This window comes from Salmo salar, chromosome ssa24, assembly GCF_905237065.1.
Source record: "Salmo salar chromosome ssa24, Ssal_v3.1, whole genome shotgun sequence".
Lineage (NCBI taxonomy): Eukaryota > Metazoa > Chordata > Actinopteri > Salmoniformes > Salmonidae > Salmo > Salmo salar.
The window spans coordinates 26,141,073-26,163,406 of NC_059465.1; the positions used below are offsets into that span (position 1 = coordinate 26,141,073).

Genomic DNA, 22,334 nt, shown 5'->3' on the forward strand with positions numbered 1-22,334 from the left:
GTCTCCCTAACCAAACCAATAAATTAATCAGAGTCTCCCTAACCAAACCAATAAGTTAATCATAGTCTCCGTAACCAAACCAATAAGTTAATCATAGTCTCCCTAACCAAACCAATAAATGAATCAGAGTCTCCCTAACCAAACCAATAAGTTAATCAGTCTCCCTAACCAAACCAATAAGTTAATCAGTCTCCCTAACCAAACCAATAAGTTAATCAGTCTCCCTAAACAAACCAATAAGTTAATCAGTCTCACTAACCAAACCAATAAATGAATCAGAGTCTCCATAACCAAACCAATAAGTTAATCAGTCTCCCTAACCAAACCAAATGAGTTAATCAGAGTCACCCTAACCAAACCAAATGAGCTAATCAGAGTCTCCCTAACCAAACCAATAAGTTAATCATAGTCTCCGTAACCAAACCAATAAGTTAATCATAGTCTCCCTAACCAAACCAATAAATGAATCAGAGTCTCCCTAACCAAACCAATAAGTTAATCAGTCTCCCTAACCAAACCAATAAGTTAATCAGTCTCCCTAACCAAACCAATAAGTTAATCAGTCTCCCTAAACAAACCAATAAGTTAATCAGTCTCCCTAACCAAACCAATAAATGAATCAGAGTCTCCCTAACCAAACCAAATGAGTTAATCAGTCTCCCTAACCAAACCAAATGAGTTAATCAGTCTCCCTAACCAAACCAATAAGTTAATCAGTCTCCCTAACCAAACCAATAGGTTAATCAGAGTCATCCTAACCAAACCAAATGAGTTAATCAGAGTCTCCCTAACCAAACCAATAAGTTAATCAGAGTCTCCCTAACCAAACCAAATAAGTTAATCAGAGTCTCCCTAACCAAACCAATAAGTTAATCAGTCTCCCTAACCAAACCAAATGAGATAATCAGAGTCTCCCTAACCAAACCAAATGAGTTAATCAGAGTCTCCCTAACCAAACCAATAAGTTAATCAGAGTCTCCCTAAACAAACCAATAAGTTAATCAGTCTCCCTAACCAAACCAAATGAGTTAATCAGAGTCTCCCTAACCAAACCAATAAGTTAATCAGAGTCTCCCTAACCAAACCAAATGAGTTAATCAGAGTCTGCCTAACCAAACCAATAAGTTAATCAGAGTCTCCCTAACCAAACCAAATGAGTTAATCAGAGTCTCCCTAACCAAACCAATAAGTTAATCAGAGTCTTCCTAACCAAACCAAATGAGTTAATCAGAGTCTCCCTAACCAAACCAAATAAGTTAATCAGTCTCCCTAACCAAACCAAATGAGTTAATCAGAGTCTCCTTAACCAAACCAAATGAGTTAATCAGAGTCTCCCTAACCAAACCAAAAAGTTAATCAGAGTCTCCCTAACCAAACCAATAAGTTAATCAGAGTCTCCCTAACCAAACCAAATGAGTTAATCAGAGTCTCCCTAACCAAACCAAATAAGTTAATCAGTCTCCCTAACCAAACCAAATGAATTAATCAGAGTCTCCCTAACCAAACCAATAAGTTAATCAGTCTCCCAAACCAAACCACATGAGTTATTCAGAGTCTCCCTAACCAAACCAAATGAGTTAATCAGTCTCCCTAACCAAACCAATAAGTTAATCAGTCTCCCTAACCAAACCAATAAGTTAATCAGAGTCTCCAAAACCAAACCAATAGGTTAATCAGAGTCTCCCTAACCAAACCAAATGAGTTAATCAGAGTCTCCCTAACCAAACCAAATGAGTTAATCAGAGTCTCCCTAACCAAACCAATAAGTTAATCAGTCTCCCTAACCAAACCAATAAGTTAATCAGAGTCTCCTAAACCAAACCAATAGGTTAATCATAGTCTCCCTAACCAAACCAAATAAGTTAATCAGAGTCTCCCTAACCAAACCAAATGAGTTAATCAGAGTCTCCCTAACCAAACCAATAAGTTAATCATAGTCTCCCTAACCAAACCAATAAGTTAATCAGAGTCTCCTTAACCAAACCAATAAGTTAATCAGAGTCTCCCTAACCAAACCAATAAGTTAATCAGGTCTCCCTAACCAAACCAATAAGTTAATCATAGTCTCCCTAACCAAACCAATAAGTTAATCAGTCTCCCTAACCAAACCAATAAGTTAATCAGAGTCTCCCTAACCAAACCAATAGGTTAATCAGAGTCTCCCTAACCAACCCAAATGAGTTAATCAGAGTCTCCTTAACCAAACCAATAAGTTAATCATAGTCTCCCTAACCAAACCAATAAGTTAATCAGTCTCCCTAACCAAACCAATAAGTTAATCATAGTCTCCCTAACCAAACCAATAAGTTAATCAGTCTCCCTAACCAAACCAATTAGTTAATCAGGCTCCCTAACCAAACCAATAGGTTAATCAGAGTCGCCCTAACCAAACCAATAACTTAATCAGTCTCCCTAACCAAACCAAATGAGTTAATCAGAGTCTCCCTAACCAAACCAATAAGTTAATCAGAGTCTCCATAACCAAACCAATAAGTTAATGAGTCTCCCTAACCAAACCAAATGAGTTAATCAGAGTCACCCTAACCAAACCAAATGAGTTAATCAGAGTCTCCCTAACCAAACCAATAAGTTAATCAGTCTCCCTAACCAAACCAATTAGTTAATCAGAGTCTCCCTAACCAAACCAATAAGTTAATCAGTCTCCCTAACCAAACCAATAAGTTAATCAGAGTCTCACTAATCAAACCAAATGAGTTAATCAGAGTCTCCCTAACCAAACTAAATGAGTTAATCAGTCTCCCTAACCAAACCAAATGAGTTAATCAGAGTCTCCCTAACCAAACCAAATGAGTTAATCAGAGTCTCCCTAACCAAACCAATGAGTTAATCAGAGTCTCCCTAACCAAACCAATAAGTTAATCAGAGTCTCCCTAACCAAACCAATAAGTTAATCAGTCTCCCTAACCAAACCAAATTAGTTAACCAGAGTCTCCCTAACCAAACCAAATGAGTTAATCAGTCTCCCTTACCAAACCAAATGAGTTAATCAGTCTCCCTAACCAAAGCAATAAGTTAATCAGTCTCTCTAACCAAACCAAATGAGTTAATCAGATTCTCCCTAACCAAACCAAATTAGTTAATCAGAGTCTCCTTAACCAAACCAAATGAGTTAATCAGAGTCTCCCTAACCAAACCAAAAAGTTAATCAGAGTCTCCCTAACCAAACCAATAAGTTAATCAGAGTCTCCCTAACCAAACCAAATGAGTTAATCAGAGTCTCCCTAACCAAACCAAATTAGTTAATCAGAGTCTCCCTAACCAAACCAAATGAGTTAATCAGTCTCCCTAACCAAACCAAATGAGTTAATCAGTCTCCCTAACCAAACCAATAAGTTAATCAGAGTCTCCCTAACCAAACCAAATGAGTTAATCAGAGTCTGCCTAACCAAACCAATAAGTTAATCAGAGTCTCCCTAACCAAACCAAATGAGTTAATCAGAGTCTCCCTAACCAAACCAATAAGTTAATCAGAGTCTCCCTAACCAAACCAAATGAGTTAATCAGAGTCTCCCTAACCAAACCAAATAAGTTAATCAGAGTCTCCCTAACCAAACCAAATGAGTTAATCAGAGTCTCCCTAACCAAACCAATAAGTTAATCAGAGTCTCCCTAACCAAACCAAATGAGTTAATCAGTCTCCCTAACCAAACCAATAAGTTAATCAGAGTCTCCCTAACCAAACCAAATGAGTTAATCAGAGTCTCCCTAACCAAACCAAATAAGTTAATCAGAGTCTCCCTAACCAAACCAAATGAATTAATCAGAGTCTCCCTAACCAAACCAAATGAATTAATCAGAGTCTCCCTAACCAAACCAATAAGTTAATCAGTCTCCCAAACCAAACCACATGAGTTATTCAGTCTCCCTAACCAAACCAAATGAGTTAATCAGTCTCCCTAACCAAACCAATAAGTTAATCAGTCTCCATAACCAAACCAATAAGTTAATCAGAGTCTCCCTAACCAAACCAATAGGTTAATCAGAGTCTCCCTAACCAAACCAAATGAGTTAATCAGAGTCTCCCTAACCAAACCAAATGAGTTAATCAGAGTCTCCCTAACCAAACCAATAAGTTAATCATAGTCTCCCTAACCAAACCAATAAGTTAATCAGAGTCTCCTTAACCAAACCAATAAGTTAATCATAGTCTCCCTAACCAAACCAATAAGTTAATCAGTCTCCCTAACCAAACCAATAAGTTAATCATAGTCTCCCTAACCAAACCAATAAGTTAATCAGTCTCCCTAACCAAACCAATAAGTTAATCAGAGTCTCCCTAACCAAACCAATAGGTTAATCAGAGTCTCCCTAACCAAACCAAATGAGTTAATCAGTCTCCCTAACCAAACCAAATGAGTTAATCAGAGTCTCCCTAACCAAACCAATAAGTTAATCAGAGTCTCCATAACCAAACCAATAAGTTAATCAGTCTCCCTAACCAAACCAAATGATTTAATCAGAGTCACCCTAACCAAACCAAATGAGTTAATCAGAGTCTCCCTAACCAAACCAATAAGTTAATCAGTCTCCCTAACCAAACCAATTAGTTAATCAGAGTCTCCCTAACCAAACCAATAAGTTAATCAGTCTCCCTAACCAAACCAATAAGTTAATCAGAGTCTCACTAACCAAACCAAATGAGTTAATCAGAGTCTCCCTAACCAAACCAAATATGTTAATCAGTCTCCCTAACCAAACCAATAGGTTAATCAGAGTCTCCCTAACCAAACCAAATGAGTTAATCAGAGTCTCCCTAACCAAACCAATAAGTTAATCAGTCTCCCTAACCAAACCAAATGAGTTAATCAGAGTCTCCCTAACCAAACCAAATGAGTTAATCAGTCTCCCTAACCAAACCAAATGAGTTAATCAGTCTCCCTAACCAAAGCAATAAGTTAATCAGTCTCTCTAACCAAACCAAATGAGTTAATCAGAGTCTCCCTAACCAAACCAAATTAGTTAATCAGAGTCTCCTTAACCAAACCAAATGAGTTAATCAGAGTCTCCCTAACCAAACCAAAAAGTTAATCAGAGTCTCCCTAACCAAACCAATAAGTTAATCAGAGTCTCCCTAACCAAACCAAATTAGTTAATCAGAGTCTCCCTAACCAAACCAAATTAGTTAATCAGAGTCTCCCTAACCAAACCAAATGAGTTAATCAGTCTCCCTAACCAAACCAAATGAGTTAATCAGTCTCCCTAACCAAACCAATAAGTTAATCAGTCTCTCTAACCAAACCAAATGAGTTAATCAGAGTCTCCCTAACCAAACCAAATGAGTTAATCAGAGTCTCCCTAACCAAACCAAATGAGTTAATCAGTCTCCCTAACCAAACCAATAAGTTAATCAGAGTCTCCCTAACCAAACCAAATGAGTTAATCAGAGTCTCCCTAACCAAACCAATAGGTTAATCAGAGTCTCCCTAACCAAACCAATAAGTTAATCAGAGTCTCCCTAACCAAACCAATAAGTTAATCAGTCTCCCTAACCAAACCAATAAGTTAATCATAGTCTCCCTAACCAAACCAATAGGTTAATCAGAGTCTCCCTAACCAAACCAAATGAGTTAATCAGAGTCTCCCTAACCAAACCAATAAGTTAATCAGTCTCCCTAACCAAACCAAATGAGTTAATCAGTCTCCCTAACCAAACCAAATGAGTTAATCAGAGTCTCCCTAACCAAACCAATAAGTTAATCAGTCTCCCTAACCAAACCAATAAGTTAATCAGAGTCTCCCTAACCAAACCAATAAGTTAATCAGAGTCTCCCTAACCAAACCAAATGAGTTAATCAGAGTCTCCCTAACCAAACCAATAAGTTAATCATAGTCTCCCTAACCAAACCAATAAATTAATCAGTCTCCCTAACCAAACCAATAAGTTAATCAGAGTCACCCTAACCAAACCAATAAGTTAATCAGTCTCCCTAACCAAACCAATAAATTAATCAATCTCCCTAACCAAACCAATAGGTTAATCAGTGTCTCACTAACCAAACCAATAAGTTAATCAGAGTCTCCCTAACCAAACCAATAAGTTAATCAATCTCCCTAACCAAACCAATAAGTTAATCAATCTCCCTAACCAAACCAATCGGTTAATCAGATTCTCCCTAACCAAACCAATAAGTTAATCAGAGTCTCCCTAACCAAACCAATAAGTTAATCAGTCTCCCTAACCAAACCAATAAGTTAATCATAGTCTCCCTAACCAAACCAATAGGTTAATCAGAGTCTCCCTAACCAAACCAAATGAGTTAATCAGAGTCTCCCTAACCAAACCAATAAGTTAATCAGTCTCCCTAACCAAACCAAATGAGTTAATCAGTCTCCCTAACCAAACCAAATGAGTTAATCAGAGTCTCCCTAACCAAACCAATAAGTTAATCAGTCTCCCTAACCAAACCAATAAGTTAATCAGAGTCTCCCTAACCAAACCAATAAGTTAATCAGAGTCTCCCTAACCAAACCAAATGAGTTAATCAGAGTCTCCCTAACCAAACCAATAAGTTAATCATAGTCTCCCTAACCAAACCAATAAATTAATCAGTCTCCCTAACCAAACCAATAAGTTAATCAGAGTCACCCTAACCAAACCAATAAGTTAATCAGTCTCCCTAACCAAACCAATAAATTAATCAATCTCCCTAACCAAACCAATAGGTTAATCAGAGTCTCCCTAACCAAACCAATAAGTTAATCAGAGTCTCCCTAACCAAACCAATAAGTTAATCAATCTCCCTAACCAAACCAATAAGTTAATCAATCTCCCTAACCAAACCAATCGGTTAATCAGAGTCTCCCTAACCAAACCAATAAGTTAATCAGAGTCTCCCTAACCAAACCAATAAGTTAATCAGTCTCCCTAACCAAACCAAATGAGTTAATCAGAGTCTCCCTAACCAAACCAATAAGTTAATCAGAGTCTCCCTAACCAAACCAATAAGTTAATCATAGTCTCCCTAACCAAACCAAATGAGTTAATCAGAGTCTCCCTAACCAAACCAAATGAGTTAATCAGAGTCTCCCTAACCAAACCAAATGAGTTAATCAGAGTCTCCCTAACCAAACCAAATGAGTTAATCAGAGTCTCCCTAACCAAACCAATAAGTTAATCAGAGTCTCACTAACCAAACCAAATGAGTTAATCAGAGTCTCCCTAACCAAACCAAATTAGTTAATCAGAGTCTCCCTAACCAAACCAAATGAGTTAATCAGAGTCTCCCTAACCAAACCAATAAGTTAATCAGAGTCTCACTAACCAAACCAAATGAGTTAATCAGAGTCTCCCTAACCAAACCAAATGAGTTAATCAGAGTCTCCCTAACCAAACCAATAAGTTAATCAGAGTCTCCCTAACCAAACCAATAAGTTAATCAATCACCCTAACCAAACCAATAAGTTAATCAGAGTCTCCCTAACCAAACCAATAAGTTAATCAGAGTCCCCCTAACCAAACCAATAAGTTAATCAGAGTCTCCCTAACCAAACCAATAAGTTAATCAGAGTCTCCCTAACCAAACCAATAAGTTAATCAGAGTCTCCCTAACCAAACCAATAAGTTAATCAATCTCCCTAACCAAACCAATAAGTTAATCAGAGTCTCCCTAACCAAACCAATAAGTTAATCAGATATGGAACTAAGTCCACTGGCACGCATGAGACAGTGTACACCAGGAAGCACTTGATTAGTCTATGACAGTTTACTAATGATGAAATTACTGATGAAGGTAGCCTTACACTATTAAAGTAATGACTGGGAAGTTAATTGAATTGATCTGACAGTAGAAATATCGATAGGGATGGTAGCCCAGTTGCTCCTTTTCTTTCTGCATTCCAGCCAAATCACAGTAAAAAAAACACTTGCTGTGAAGAATATTGCCAGATTATTTACAGTATATATATAGTAAATCAATGGGACTTTAATACACTTAGTAAGAAATGAGCCCAGAAAGTTTATGCATCAGCAAAACCTACTAAAACTCCTCTCCACACAAGTAAAAACAATAACAATTCTCCATGCACCCTCCTCCAGCCCCATACCTCCCCCACATAAACACACAGCCTGTCCTAGCAGCCCTTCCCTGTACTGTAAATCGGAGGTGTTTACCTGTCTGTCCCCATGACCCACACCACACCAGCAGCAGTAGTAGCAGTAGCCCCCTCATTCTCCCAGAGCAGTAATCACACACATATAGCTTAACAGAAGAGATCCAACTCGTGCCCCTTCTCTCCCTCTCTCACACACACACACACTCACACACACATACACACAGTCCATACACTCCCCTCTGTACCAGGCAGGCAGAAGTGATTACACAAGCCTAGCCCACCCTCCTTCTCTCCCTCCCTTTTGCCTGCATGCCTCCTTCCCTCGGCAGCCCAGCCCAGCCAGGGCTCTAAGCCTCCCACCCAGCTGGCTTCTTTCAGTGCTGACAACAGGAATGTTGGGCTGCAGTCCCTCCTGATTGATGTTATGGATGCCCACTCGTGGCAGATGACATTTTAATCACAAGAGATGGGCTTGTGAGTAGAGGGGCTGAGCTTGACTAACAAAAAAGAAAAAAAGAAAAAATAGATGAGAATGTATGCACTCACTACTGTAAGTCACTCTGGATAAGAGCTTCTGGTAAATGACTAACATTTTTTTTTTTTAGCTCAGTAAAACATCGGGGGAAAGGAGGGTCAAGGTGGGCTGGGATGGGGGGGTTCTATGTCATTTGTGTATCCAGTTCCTGAGTACTATATCTGCACGTGCAAAGGAAACTCATGGAATTACAGATAATATGCAGTCATATTATTTTGTTGTGCACGTATGTGTTATGTCCCCTCTATTTTGCTGATGCCTGGTTACAATATATGGAAGTATGCTTACAGTGCAAATAGCCTAGGACTAGGAGTATCACAATGCATTCTGTACTAATTGGTAACAGGTTTTGTTTTTGTGATGAGAGGGTCTTCGTGTCTGCTTTCATTCATTAGCAGTTGATAAGGCCTAAGCAGCTTTGAGGTAATCTCTCTCTCCCCTGGTAAACTAGAGGAAAGACCTATGTTTAATGCCCAGCCAGGACTATTGACATATGGCAGCAGGTTTTACGGGCTTTGTTGTTCTTCGACTGCCTTGCCCCTCCATATGGACTCCCCTCTACACAGTCCTCAAGTCCAAAACAAATTCACGGCAACGCACAGTATTATACAGAGCCATGATCGCATGGAACTCCCTTCCATCTCCAATTACTCAAGCAAACAGCAAAATCACCTTTCAAAACGGATTTAACAACATCTCATGGAACGGCGGGGACACACAAACACACACACACACAGACACACTCTAACACACACATTGTTTTTTAGTTGTATTGTTTATATTCGTTTTTTAGTTGTATTGTTTGTGAATCATTGCATTTTCACTTTGTGACTATCCATGTCTGTTAGTGTATCAGTGTTTTGTTTTGTAAAGTTTTTTTGAGGACCCCAGGAAGAGTAGCTGATGCTTCTGCAAAAACTAATGGGGATCCAAATGAACAAATACCTGCCCTGTCAAACCCCTGTACACGGCAGGTCACCCAAGAAACTGGATAAATACTATATTCAGTTGTTTTTCAGAGTTATTCATGGGTGGTTTTGCTTCCCACCTTCACTTGTACTAAAACTCAAGGTCAAACTTTCAAAGTGGTTTTATCTCTGTTTTGACTGATGGCGGTATTAAAGTTTTCTAATGCCCAAGCAGACCAGTTCCAGCCGGAATGATCAGCAGTGGCAGGATTAACCAATTATTGTTTTTCTCACTGCTCAGCAAGCATCTCCAAAGAGATATCACTATGGGATTTCCAGGGCCGTGTTTAGGCATAAGTGCAATAACCGGTCAATTAGGGCCCCCGGCCATCAGGGGGTCCCCGACCCAATAAAGAACTCAGTCGGGGTCTCAACTTACTATTGAGAGTAAGAATAGTAGAATACACCAGGTTTCATTTTGGTTATGCATCAGATTGGTAGTTAGTCTAGCCAGCTATCTAAACTTGTAGTAATCATGGCCAAATACCGAACGGGCACTCAGGGCACATGCCCAGGGGCCCTGATCTTCAGGGGGCCCCCATTGATTGTGTTAGTCATTCTCACACACACATCATATTAAGATGGCATAAGTCATTACACAATGTGCAGAATTGTAGGAAATTAGCTGTAAAACTAGAAAAGTGTTCTCTCTGCCCCTTGGCAAAATATGTAGAATTGCAGGAAATTAACTTTAAAACAAACATGTTTCTCTCTACCGTCAAGGGGGGAGGGTTCATTTTCTCTGTAAACTTAAATATATTAAGAGCAGGTCAGGGGTTCTTTGCACATAAAGAGCTGTATTATTACACAGTGAAAAAGAGAGACAGTCTTACCTGTAAACCCAGGTAGACAGACACACCAATATGAGTTGACCAGGTCCTCACAGCTCCCTCCGTTCTGACACGGGGCGGACTCACACTCGTCCACATTCACTTCACAGCTCTCTCCTGCAAGAGACAGGACGCATTACTTACTTACTCAATAACTTACCCTTAACTCAAATTAACATTGACTACAATATCAAAGGATTCCAATTCAACCAGATCTTATTCTTAAAGGATCCTGTCCTATTCAATGATCATGAGGTCATCAAGTATGAATATGAGTCTTTTGGCTTACCAGCAAACCCAGGTTGACAGTGGCAGAGGAACCCAGCTGCATCCTCATAGTTGAACTCCCTGTCTTCCAGTCCAGACAGCACCCCATAGTACAGCAACTCTGAGCGCTGGAAACACTCTCCTCCATTCTCACAGGGCTCCGGCTCACACTCGTCTATATCCACCTGGCAGTTCTTCCCTTCATAACCTGCATTGCACACAGCCATTGTTAAAACAGGACCACACAGTACCACCTTGTTCAATACACACATACAGTATCTATCATCATGTCTTTATGCATCAAAACACAACAATATGATGTGTTCTCCCATATTATGATATATTATTGAGGGTCATCTTTGTTTTCCTACTGCTCATGGCCCTGCAGCTGCACCAGTTCTGCACTAGATGGCACTGTGGTGTAACACCACAGTACTACACTATTACAGACTATTATAGGTTTTTCACTATGTCTCATACCACTCCTCCTTCTTGTCCTCTAAACTACATACCTTTTACCGTTTATCTCATTGATTTACGTCTGGGTAACTCCAAGAACCCAATCTTACCAAGAAGAGGGTTTCAAATGTCTCTAAAAGACTGCGCCTGGAGTTTTTCATTTCATCATACTCCTGACACTTAGGATGTTGCCATACACTCGCTGTTTTAGTGTCAGATAGCAGATCAAATTGCCTTGTCCAATAATCTCTGCATGTGTAGTACTTCCTGTAGTGTAGCGAAAGCAATGCAGACATGTTACCACTGCCTCATTTAGTGAGAAGTGGGTACACAGCGGGAGTATTTGGTGTGTGTACCTGGCCAGCAGACACAGCCATATTGGTTGATTCCCTCTACGCAGGTAGCTCCATTCTGGCAGGGGTCAGAAGCACACTCTGGGATGTCCACTTCACATTGCTCTCCTGTAAAGCCTGTCCCAGTGCAGTCACACTCATAGCTGAGGAGGAAAGTTACAGAGGCAAATTAGATCCATCTTATTTCAGTGAAACTGGGACAGCTTTGATGTATAAAAATGCGGTGGGATCTCAGCGCAGCCAGTAGATATGTTAAACAGCCTTAGCTGTGAAGTTTCTAATCTAGTATATGATTTCTGAGCTACAGGCTTTCCACCCTCAAGTAGTTTTTTTGTGGGGCAGTCCCACTCCTTGCGTTATTTAGTTTTATTGGACAGGACAAAGGTAGAGAGGAAAGATAGAGGTGAGATTATGTTGAAACAGCAGTGGGCCTGATCCTAAACAGCTTAGACCTCTACGACTCCTTAGACCACCTTTAGGGCATTTTTTGACAAACAAATGTAATTGGTTCAATCTAATGTATCTCTGTCTTATCAACCCAGGTCTGATGAAGCTCTATCAGGTTTTCCTAACTTCCCAACCTCATGATTAATTACCATCCGAATAAGCGGATTGATCCTTATCCTTGCCCTGTTAAACTTTACTGTCTGGAAGGAATCCCTCGGCTGACATACTGCTCACCGACACATTGGGGTTAAGCAGCTGATTCAGCCTATAAGAGGAGAGAGAGTAGGAGCCGCCTTACCTGTTCACCAGGTCTGTACAGTTGCCCTCGTTGAGACAGGGTCCACTGGCACACTCATCAATGTCCAGCTCACATTCATGGCCCTCGTACCCGGACACACATTCACATGTGTACAGACCCACATGGTCATGGCAGCTGGCTCCATTCTGGCAGGGCTGCTCCTCACAGTCATCTATCTCCACTTCACAGTTCACTCCTGCCACACACAGCACAGACACAGCTTCATATGATGGGTTTCACCATGAGGAAAACAACTCTGAGGTCTAATGGAGCAACACTGAACATGGTGTGTCAAACGTTTGTATTTTCTATATGAGGTTGGTTCAGTAATGAACTCTTAACTAAAGGCATTGAATTAAGAAGAAAGGGTAGTTCCCTAACACTCTAAGACAGCAGGATGTATTGCACTGACCTAAACAGAGACTGTCTCACCTTTGAATCCAAGAAGACAGTTGCACTCATAGTGGTCCACCTCATTGGCACAGGTCCCGTTGTTCTCACACGGCCGCGATGCACACTCGTTAATGTCCAGGTTGCAGTGGTAGCCTTGGAAACCAGGCACACAGAAGCACTGGTATCCGTTGACGCCGTCTTTACAGATGGCTCCGTTCTGACAGGGGACTGACTTACAGTCATCTATGTTCTCCTCACAGTCCCTCCCCTGGAAACCCGGGCCGCACTGGCACACGTACCCATCCGGTGTGCCAACACAGGTGGCATCGTTATGGCACGGCTCCTCAGAGCAGTCCCTGATCCTCTCCTGGCACTCCTCTCCTCCATAGCCAGGGGGACAGTGGCAGGTGTAGCCATCCACCGTGTCCACACAGTGAGACCTGACACCTCCTTTACATGGGTTGCTCAAACACCTGCTGATGTTGAGTGTGCAGTTGGTCCCTGCGAAGCCGACGGGGCAGTGGCAAGTGTAGACCCCTGTGCCCAGTGTGCTGGTACAGTTGGTGCAAGTGGCATCGTAGACACAGGGGTCGTACAGCTCCTTACAGTCCTTGCCTGTGTAGTGGACTGGCCATCTGGGGCAGAGACACGTGTAGTTACCCATATAGTCCAAACACGTACCTCCATTCTGACACAGGGATGACAGACACTGGTCTGCTGCTGTGCACAGTATACCTGTTGGCAAGAAATAAAAGACTCAGTATTTAACATGAACAAGTAGACCTTATCAAGCTCCAAAGTATGACTTGATGAAACTCGCTTTCAAAAGCGAGTCAGGTAAAGAGCATTTTATCTGTTAAAGGGGCAGTGTTGTATTTTGAGACAGGCTTGCATAAGTTAAGTAGCCAATAGGCAGAGGGTAGCATAATGTGTCTGATTCTCTGTAATATTGGTATGGGGATAATAATTGACTTTATTTTGTAAAGTGGTTTCTTGCATCAAACAACATATTGTCAGTCACCTCCTTGTCTGAAGGACAAGTGGATAAACAGGTTAATGTCAAGCCCTGCATGTTTTTTTCAAAAGTCTCATGGAATGTAGGCCTACATTGAACACCACACATTAACTGCTACTGTAGGCTGAATGATAGAGCCGCTGCAGTTTTTCCATGTTAAAATGTTATGGGATGCATTTTATCCATTGATTTTGATAGTAGGCCATTCTGATAGGCCTACATTATGATCAAATATCCACAGTAGCCTAAAGCGGGTACAGCCTCAGTGTTCACAATAAACGCATGCCAGAAGTCGCACAGAATTTTCACAAGGTTCAAGTTTGTGCTCAGCAGACCTGAAATTTGCTCAGTGCCTACATTTTTTTTGAGGGAACATTGCCAGTGAGATTACCAAGTAGTAGCACTGAGAGTTTTTATAGGCGTGACATCCTACAAGCTCATTAGTAGACTAATACACCAGCTACAGTACCTTTGACATCTCCCTTTGTCTCTGATTTTGAGGCGCTTACAGAGCACTCTCTTAATGAAGAGTAAAAAGCCCCACTTCCCTCTCTCTCTAGTCTCTACCGTGAACACAGCGGATGGTGTTAGGAGTAACTTCATTACACAATCATTGTGTGAGCAGCTGTTAGCTGAGACTTCATCAATGTTAGATCCCTTCACTCTGACCACTACTTCTCTAACTTGGTTCAGACCGCACGGCCCATCATAATACACAATGCATCAGGTTGTCATTCACTAGTTTAATAATCACAGACTGTTTGACCCTGGTTCGATTTTCCGCTATAGTTGTTGAGGACATAGCAAACACTATCTTTGCAGAATTTCCTTTATGGAAAAGAATAAGCTTACAGTGCTAAAATATTTGAATATAAAGGGGACAAAACTGTGGAACTGCCCCTCCCTACCTTCAGGCTATACTCAAACCCTACACCCCAACCCAAGTACTCCTCTGGTCTCTTGGCCCTCCTACCCCTCCCGCACAGCCCAGTCCAATCTCTTCTCTGTCCTGGCACCCCAATGGTGGAACCAGCTTCCCTCTGAAGCTAGGACAGCAGAGTCCCTTCCCATCTTCCGAAAACATCTGAAACACTACCTCTTCAAAGAGTATCTTAAACAAACCCACATCCCCCCCCCTCCTCTCCTCCCCCCACTAGCACTGACTTTGCTCTTTGCTGCTTTATTGAAGAAAAATGTGGTTGTCTCATCTATCTATCTATGTTAAGATAAAGGTACTAACTGTAAATTGTGCATTTATCTTAAGATAGATAGATGAGACAACCACATCAGTCATAGTAAATAAGTTGCTTTGGATAAAAGTGTCTGCTAAATGACTAAAATGTCAAATGTAAATGCTGTGTGAGTCCTGATAATGTGTTCCTCATAAAACATTACGTTTTTGAAATGTGTATGTTGTCTTAAATCCTGATTTGATTAGATTACTAAAGTATCGACTTAATGAACACAGATGTATAGCTTCTGGCTTATCAGAGTTATTCAATATGCTGGTGTTGTTTATATTGTATTTAAGGGATTTTTAACATGAGAGTTGTTTCTGTCACTCACAGCTTATCTTAAAGGGTTCACATTGTGAATACTTCTCTGTCCCTTCCCACTGGGCACAGACATCAATTCTATGTCTATTCCACATTGGTTGATTGGTTAATTTAAATGAGGGGAAACAACATTGATTCAACCAGTGTATGCCAGTGGGTTGTTAGTCACCACTCCTTATAAAACACCCATCCCTCTATCCATAGTAACACCTACTACAAATTCATATTCTTAATGACAGCCTAGGAACAGTGGGTTAACTGCCTTGTTCAGGGGCAGAACGACAGATTTGTACCTTGTCAGCTCGGGGATTCAATCTTGCAACCTTTCAGTTGCTAGTCCAACGCTCTAACCATTAAGCTACCTGTCGCCCCATGCCTTTTAGCACGTCTACATACAGTATATCCCTCCTTTGTCACCCCTAACACCTATCTGGTACCTTCATGTTAACCCTAACACCTACACCTGTTACTGTAGTGTGACCACCCATCGTGCTGAAGAGCTGCAGGGTGGGCAGGCTTTTGATCGAGTTCAGCACCTGATTCAATCAATCAACTTATCATCACATAGATTAGTTGTGTGTGATCAGGTTTGTGATTATTGGCAAAAGTCAGCACAACTTGTTGCTCTCCATGACAAGTGTTGGAGACCACTGACCACTGATCATTTACTACTGTAAGGCAATGTGTCATTGTCTACTTGCTGTCAGTCAGTCTGCTTCCCCTGCTGTAATCTGTCTGTTCGAAACACCTTCCCTGTTCTCTACTAATGCCCTGATACCCCAGACACACTGGAATGTTGGTTTCAGCCCCCAGTTTAATCAGTTCCTCCTACTCTCAACCCATCAACCCACAAGCTTCCCTTAACTCATGGTGTTCCCTTTATACTAGAGAGTGTGTTTAACATGCACACATGTTAACACTCTCATCCTCCAGACATAATCATAATGCATAGGATTTACACTGAGTGTACAAAACATTAGGAACAGGTACTGGTCACAGAGGCAACTAGCGAGCCGTTAGCAGTGAACTGCAGAGCATTGCTCTCCAAGGTGCCGTTACTGATACCTGGGGGAAGAGCAGTATGTCAGTAATGTAATATCGTATATACACTGAGTATACAAAACATTAAGAACACCTGCTCTTTCCATGACAGACTGACCAGGTGAATCCAGATGAAAGCTATGATCCCTTACTGATGTCAATTGTTAAATCCATTTCAATCAGTGTAGATGAAGGGGAGGATTTTAAGCCTTAAGACAGTTGAGATATGGATTGTGTATGTGTGCCATTCAGAGGGTGAATGGGCAAGACAAAAGATTGAAGTGCCTTTGAACAGGATCTGGTATAGGTATGGTAGTAGTTGCCAGGCACACCGGTTTGAGTGTGTCAAGAACTGCAACACTGCTGGGTTTTTCATGCTAAACAGTTTCCCGTGTGTATCAAGAACGGTCCACCACCCAAAGGACATCCAGCCAACTTGACACAACTGTGGAAAGCATTGGAGTCAATATGGACCAGCATCCCTGTGAAACGCTTTCAACAGCTTGTAGTGTCCATGCCCTGACAAAATGAGGCTGTTCTGAAGGCAAAAGGTGGTGCAACTGAATATTAGTAAGGTGTTCCTAATGTTTTGTGCACTCAGTGTATATAGCAGTTTTATAAGACCCAAAGATGCTTAAGTAGTGTAGTGTAGCTGGTACACATGGACCCCATATCAGACTAGTAGTAGTGTGGGGGGTGGTGATTGGTTTAGACAGTGGGGGTCTCTGACTGGTCTATCCTGCTGCAGCCAGACCAGTCATCCCTGAAACATTCCAATGTGTTGATGTCATTGCTGCCTCCCGTGTCATGAAACAGTTCATAAATCATGGTTATGGGCAGATTACAGCGCTGTTCTCTGGCACTGCACTGCACCAAGCACTTGACCCCCAGGAATCAAGATAAACACAGAGCAGAGCCAGATACTTGTCATGGGACCATCCTAACTTAGTACGCAGGTAGAGTAAAAGAACAGAGAGTTGTCAGCCTCAACTCTAGAGTGAGTCTGTCAGAGCATCCCTCTAACAGTGTGGGAGAACGCAGCAGGAAGATAATAGATGATTAATAGTTATTATATAGGAGAACTTCTTTCCCCTGCCCCGTGATAACAGTTACCAACAATAGTTAGCCAAACATAACCTTTACATATACTCCAAGTCAAATGTCAATTGAAACCCACACTGTGAGGTATGGACCAATGATGCCATGACTAATGTGAGAGGACGCTCCTGGCTCTAACACAAGTTCTAGTTAGAGGAATTCTATTTGGTCACCACAGGGGACTGTTATCCAAGCCATGCCAGTGTTGAGCTTTCTCCTAAACTGTATTCATACTCAAAAGGCTACACTGTGGTGATTCACTTCGCTTTAAAAAGCACAAATTCTCACACATTTAGTCACAGTTATCCTGTGATGTCAGTCAGAGATTTAAAGGTTTGTGTTTTGTGTGGGTTTAACATTAAAGGAGCCATATTGTTGTCAAGATAGTATTTTCTATGAACAATGGTTGATTCAATACTGTAGATATTTTTCCATCAGCCATAAAATCTAAATATAGTGTTTGTTTTTCCACACTTCTCCGAACACTTGCCTCTCTCTCCATTCATAGATTAGACAAAAAGTGGTGCAGACTCTTAACCCGTCACCATGGTGATGGGTAACAATGGCCCCTGCATGCAATCCACTCTAGCCGTCCCGTCCTGTCAGTCTGCCCAATTTAACGAGGTTCAGACGCTTCCCACAGGGCCGCAGGAAAAATGGGTCAATGCATCATTAGGTGGGGTTCAAAATAGCCTCCACCCAACGGCACCCCAATCCCACCCCACAATCCCTCCTGTCTTCATCTCTCTACTAATCTTAATGCTCCTATCATAGAAGACATGGGTTATCAGAGATTAATAACAAAAGCCAATTATCTCACCGTGTTAGTTGACTGTGAACTATGAATTAATTAATGATAAGCGCTCAAACAATTATATCTTTAGTTGTCGAACATAGTAGTGGATGATAAATTATAGTGACATATGTTTTACCACAATTCTTGTTTTATGTATGCTATGTTACAAATGTTTGATAGCTCTCTTCTTGGGGCAAGTCTATCTTGGTTCTCTTAAAGAGATGTATAAATAGGACCAGCCGTATAATTAAAGAATAAATGACTTATTGAAGGGAGACTGCACTCAGCTTAACATCAACTACAACAACCTGTCTGCCAGCTGGCTACTACCACTTGTCCTCCTGTAACATCTTCCCACCTTGCTAATGCCCTATTACAGCCCTGTCCCTATCTCCTACACCCACCCACACACACACACACACACACACACACACACACACACACACACACACACACACACACACATACACAGATATACACACACACACATTTTCACATCACTACTTTCCCCATTAATACTCACACATACAAGTGCACACACACTTCTCACTATTCACACTCACAACAACACATGGAATATCCTAGTATTCATACACCTAGTAGTTGATCAACAGTCCTACCCAGTTTGAACATTATCATGCTGAGCAGCAAAGTTCTTTGGGACTTGAAAAGAAACCTCCCAAACTCCATGGCAGTGATGGGACCCACTGGGTCCCGTAACGTCCAGCCTGAGAACTGCTGCCTGTCACTCCTCCACAGGGTCCCCGCCCAGCATACTGGTCCAGCCGATCAACTCTCTGCTCTAATAGAAGTTAGCTGGAAGTGTGCTGCAGGCTCTCCATGCTTGGTCAGTAGTCAGTACTGTGAGTGTGTGTGTGAGCTCTCTGGGGACAGAGCTTGGCTGGCTAGAGTAAGGCAGAGTAATCACCCTGCAGAGAGAGGCCAAAGAAAACATGGCCTGGATTCACTGACATGGACTGTTTCTCTCTTTAGCACTCTCTCTTTCTACTACACCCCTTTGTCCTCTTTCCTCCTCTCTCTTCATTCCTCTCTCCCCACTTTATTTCACTTTCTGAAACAAAACATAAACGCAACATGCAACAATTTCATTGATTTGACTGAGTTACAGTTCATATGAGGAAATCAATCAATCTGTTGGTCACAGACATATAAAAAAAAATGGGGCTCACAATGGGCCTCAGGATCTCGTCATGGTATTTTTGTGCATTCAAATTGCAAATCACATCAAATCGCCATCCATAAAATGGTCTTGTGTTTGTTGCTTGTAGCTTATGCCTGCCCATGTTCACAACACTGACATCAGCAAACCGCTCGCCCACACGATGTCATACACGTGGTCTGTGGTTGGGAGGCCGGTTGGACGTACTGACAAATTTTTTAAAACAACGTTGAGGCTGTTGGTATGGAAATTAACTTTAAATTCTCTGGCAACAGCTCTGGTGGACGTTCCTGCAGTCAGCATGCCAATTGCACACTCCCTCAACACTTTAGAAATCTGCACATTTTAGAGAGGTCTTTAATTGTCCCCAGCACAAGGTGCACCTGTGTAATGATCATGCTGTTTAATCAGATTCTTGATGTGCCACACCTGTCAGGTGGATGGATTATCTTGGCAAATTAGAAATACTCACTAACAGCGATGTAAACAAATTTCTTCACAACATTTGAGAGAAATAAGCTTTTTGTGCATATGGAACATTTCTGGGATATTTTATTTCAGCTCATGAAACATTGGACCAACACTTTACATGTTGTGTTTAGATTTTTGTTCAGTGTAGTTTTATGGCAGTGTGGACCAACAACAAATGCACCTGTTGATATGAATCAAAGTAGACCATGATACTGAACCCACTTTAACAAGATTTTTCTCTCAAAAGTATCCCTGCCTCTTTTATAAATGTGTTAAGCCAGACTTTAATGTCACTATAGCCTCCTGCACCAGCCTTACAACAGTTTCTGGAGTGGAGAGAGGTCCAGTCCAGGTTTACTGAGTGTACGAGGGGTCCATCAATGGCTAGCCGGATCCTTTGTGAGTGGGGGACTTATCCCACCGCGCTCTAACACCTAGCGGGACAGAGGAGCCCCCCATGGCAGCTGGGTAGCCCCTCCGCCCCCCAGAGCAGTCCTAAACCCAGGCCAGGCATAACTACAGCATACTGGGAGTGGAATGACACAGAGTTTAATTAAACACTTGGCACCAGAGCAGGCCAGAGATAAGTCTAGCTCCATTCATCCCAGCAACACGCAAACCCAACCTGCAGTATGGGAGCCTGAGTGTGACAGAGTGACAGACTGCAGAGCAGAGCACCTCTCAGCATTACTGCCTGGCAGGATCACAGTGACGGCTGCAGCTTTCATTAAGCACCAAGACAAAAGAGAGGGAAGGACCTAAAGACAGTTCCAGTTTGTCAGTTGTTCGGCCAACTCAGTAATGAGCACAGGCAGATGAAGAAATCATGAGAAGATCATTTAAGCATTTGAATAGTTGATCTGTTAGAGTGGATGTTGTAAAGTAGAAACAATTTCAAGATCACTAGACTATTTATCCCTTTTGATCTCTGAAAAATTATTGTTTTTTAAATAGTTCTGATGGTAATTGGAACATTTGAAAACTTTATTTAAAATTACTTGTGTTACTTATGTTTAATCTTCAGGTTCCAGTGAAATGCCTTATCTATCTAAGAGGATGTTTGTTATTGTAGGACCCTGGCCGTATGCTTTATCATTAGATTTATAGCTGTGCCTGTGTAGGTCCTCCTCAGTCATAGACACACCCCCAGACCAATGTTTGTTATATGTGGTCAAGGGTCTGTGGGCAGACATGATTGATGAGGTAATCTTCTTCCCTAGTCTGAGTAAAAAGACAGGAATTTTTATAAAACTGCTGAAATCCTGGAGACATGTTTATAATAATTATATAAAGTCGATGAAGTTATTATCTGAAGTCTATAACAATTGGTTATACATAGGGTCTAAATGTTCTTATTGATCAACATAAACAGCTTATTATGTGAATGATAAGTTAGGAGCTTATCAGTGTTTAGCCTGCTAAAAATAAACTAGTGAAACAAGATCTACTGCAGAGAAGTGATGTACTACGGAAAAGCTATATGCACTAATCCCAGTCCCACCAGCAATTTGGGTAACCATGATAAGGGTAGTTATCCTACGTCATAAAACAGTATACTACCCAGATTAGTGCTGGAAGCACAACAAATCTGTCTGCCCACTATGGAGTTTCCAGTTTACCAGTCATATACCATATGGCCTAAAGGGCTGGGCTAAAGGGCTGGGCTAAAGGGCTGGGCTAAAGGGCTGGGCTAAAGGGCTAAAGGGCTGGGCTAAAGGGCTGGGCTAAAGGGCTGGGCTAAAGGGCTGGGCTAAAGGGCTGGGCTAAAGGGCTGGGCTAAAGGGCTGGGCTAAAGGGCTGGGCTAAAGGGCTAAAGGGCTGGGCTAAAGGGCTGGGCTAAAGGGCTGGGCTAAAGGGCTAAAGAGCTAAAGGGCTGGGCTAAAGGGCTGGGCTAAAGGGCTGGGCTAAAGGGCTGGGCTAAAGGGCTAAAGGGCTGGGCTAAAGGGCTGGGCTAAAGGGCTGGGCTAAAGGGCTGGGCTAAAGGGCTAAAGGGCTGGGCTAAAGGGCTGCTGGGCTAGTGATCGAGAAGAGGCTTTAGAAAGAAACCCCTTTAAGCTAGGTGGTCTGTGAGCAAACAAACATGACCATTAGACTATGATTAAAACACACACATGCCATGACATCCCCTCTGCTCTGTGCCTCTGAGATTACCATTGTGACAGGAAGCCCAAAGCACCTCTGACTTTACAGCAGCATTGTATGGAAATGTTGTGAATCAATGACGGCTTCCTGTTTATAGGCGCTGTTCCTTGATATGGGTGGCACTGGCACTGTAATATTGAGAATCTACAGGTAGACCAGTGACTGAATGCTGGCTTGCTGTTAGAACAAGCAGGTTTTAACAGTGGGTTGTTTACAGGGGGTGGAAGGATGAGTATGGGGAGGTGATGACCAACTAATGCTAATTCTGTCATTAAGCAATAATAGAGGTTTATGGCAGCGTATCTCATGCATAGCCATGGGAAGTAGTTTTTTAGGGGGGGGGGGGGGCGAGCTGCAGAAAGCTATATCGGTCTGCTAATAATACAGAACTATTAAAGGCCCAGTGCACTAC

The 22,334-nt window shown here is 41.7% G+C and overlaps 1 protein-coding gene across 1 annotated transcript in view; it reads right to left on the minus strand.

The window, feature by feature from the left end:
- Positions 1 to 19,031, minus strand: part of LOC106585440 (protein crumbs homolog 2) — a 30,665-nt gene extending 11,634 nt beyond the window's left edge. Inside the window, exons 1-6 of the mRNA XM_014171636.2 lie at positions 18,750 to 19,031; positions 12,663 to 13,358; positions 12,231 to 12,426; positions 11,489 to 11,628; positions 10,696 to 10,881; positions 10,410 to 10,523 (exon numbers count right to left, since the gene is read on the minus strand). Coding sequence (XP_014027111.1) covers positions 10,410 to 10,523; positions 10,696 to 10,881; positions 11,489 to 11,628; positions 12,231 to 12,426; positions 12,663 to 13,358; positions 18,750 to 18,819 — 1,402 coding nt within the window. The 5' untranslated portion in view covers positions 18,820 to 19,031. The remainder of the gene's footprint in view (positions 1 to 10,409; positions 10,524 to 10,695; positions 10,882 to 11,488; positions 11,629 to 12,230; positions 12,427 to 12,662; positions 13,359 to 18,749) is intronic.
- Positions 19,032 to 22,334: the final 3,303 nt, after the last annotated feature.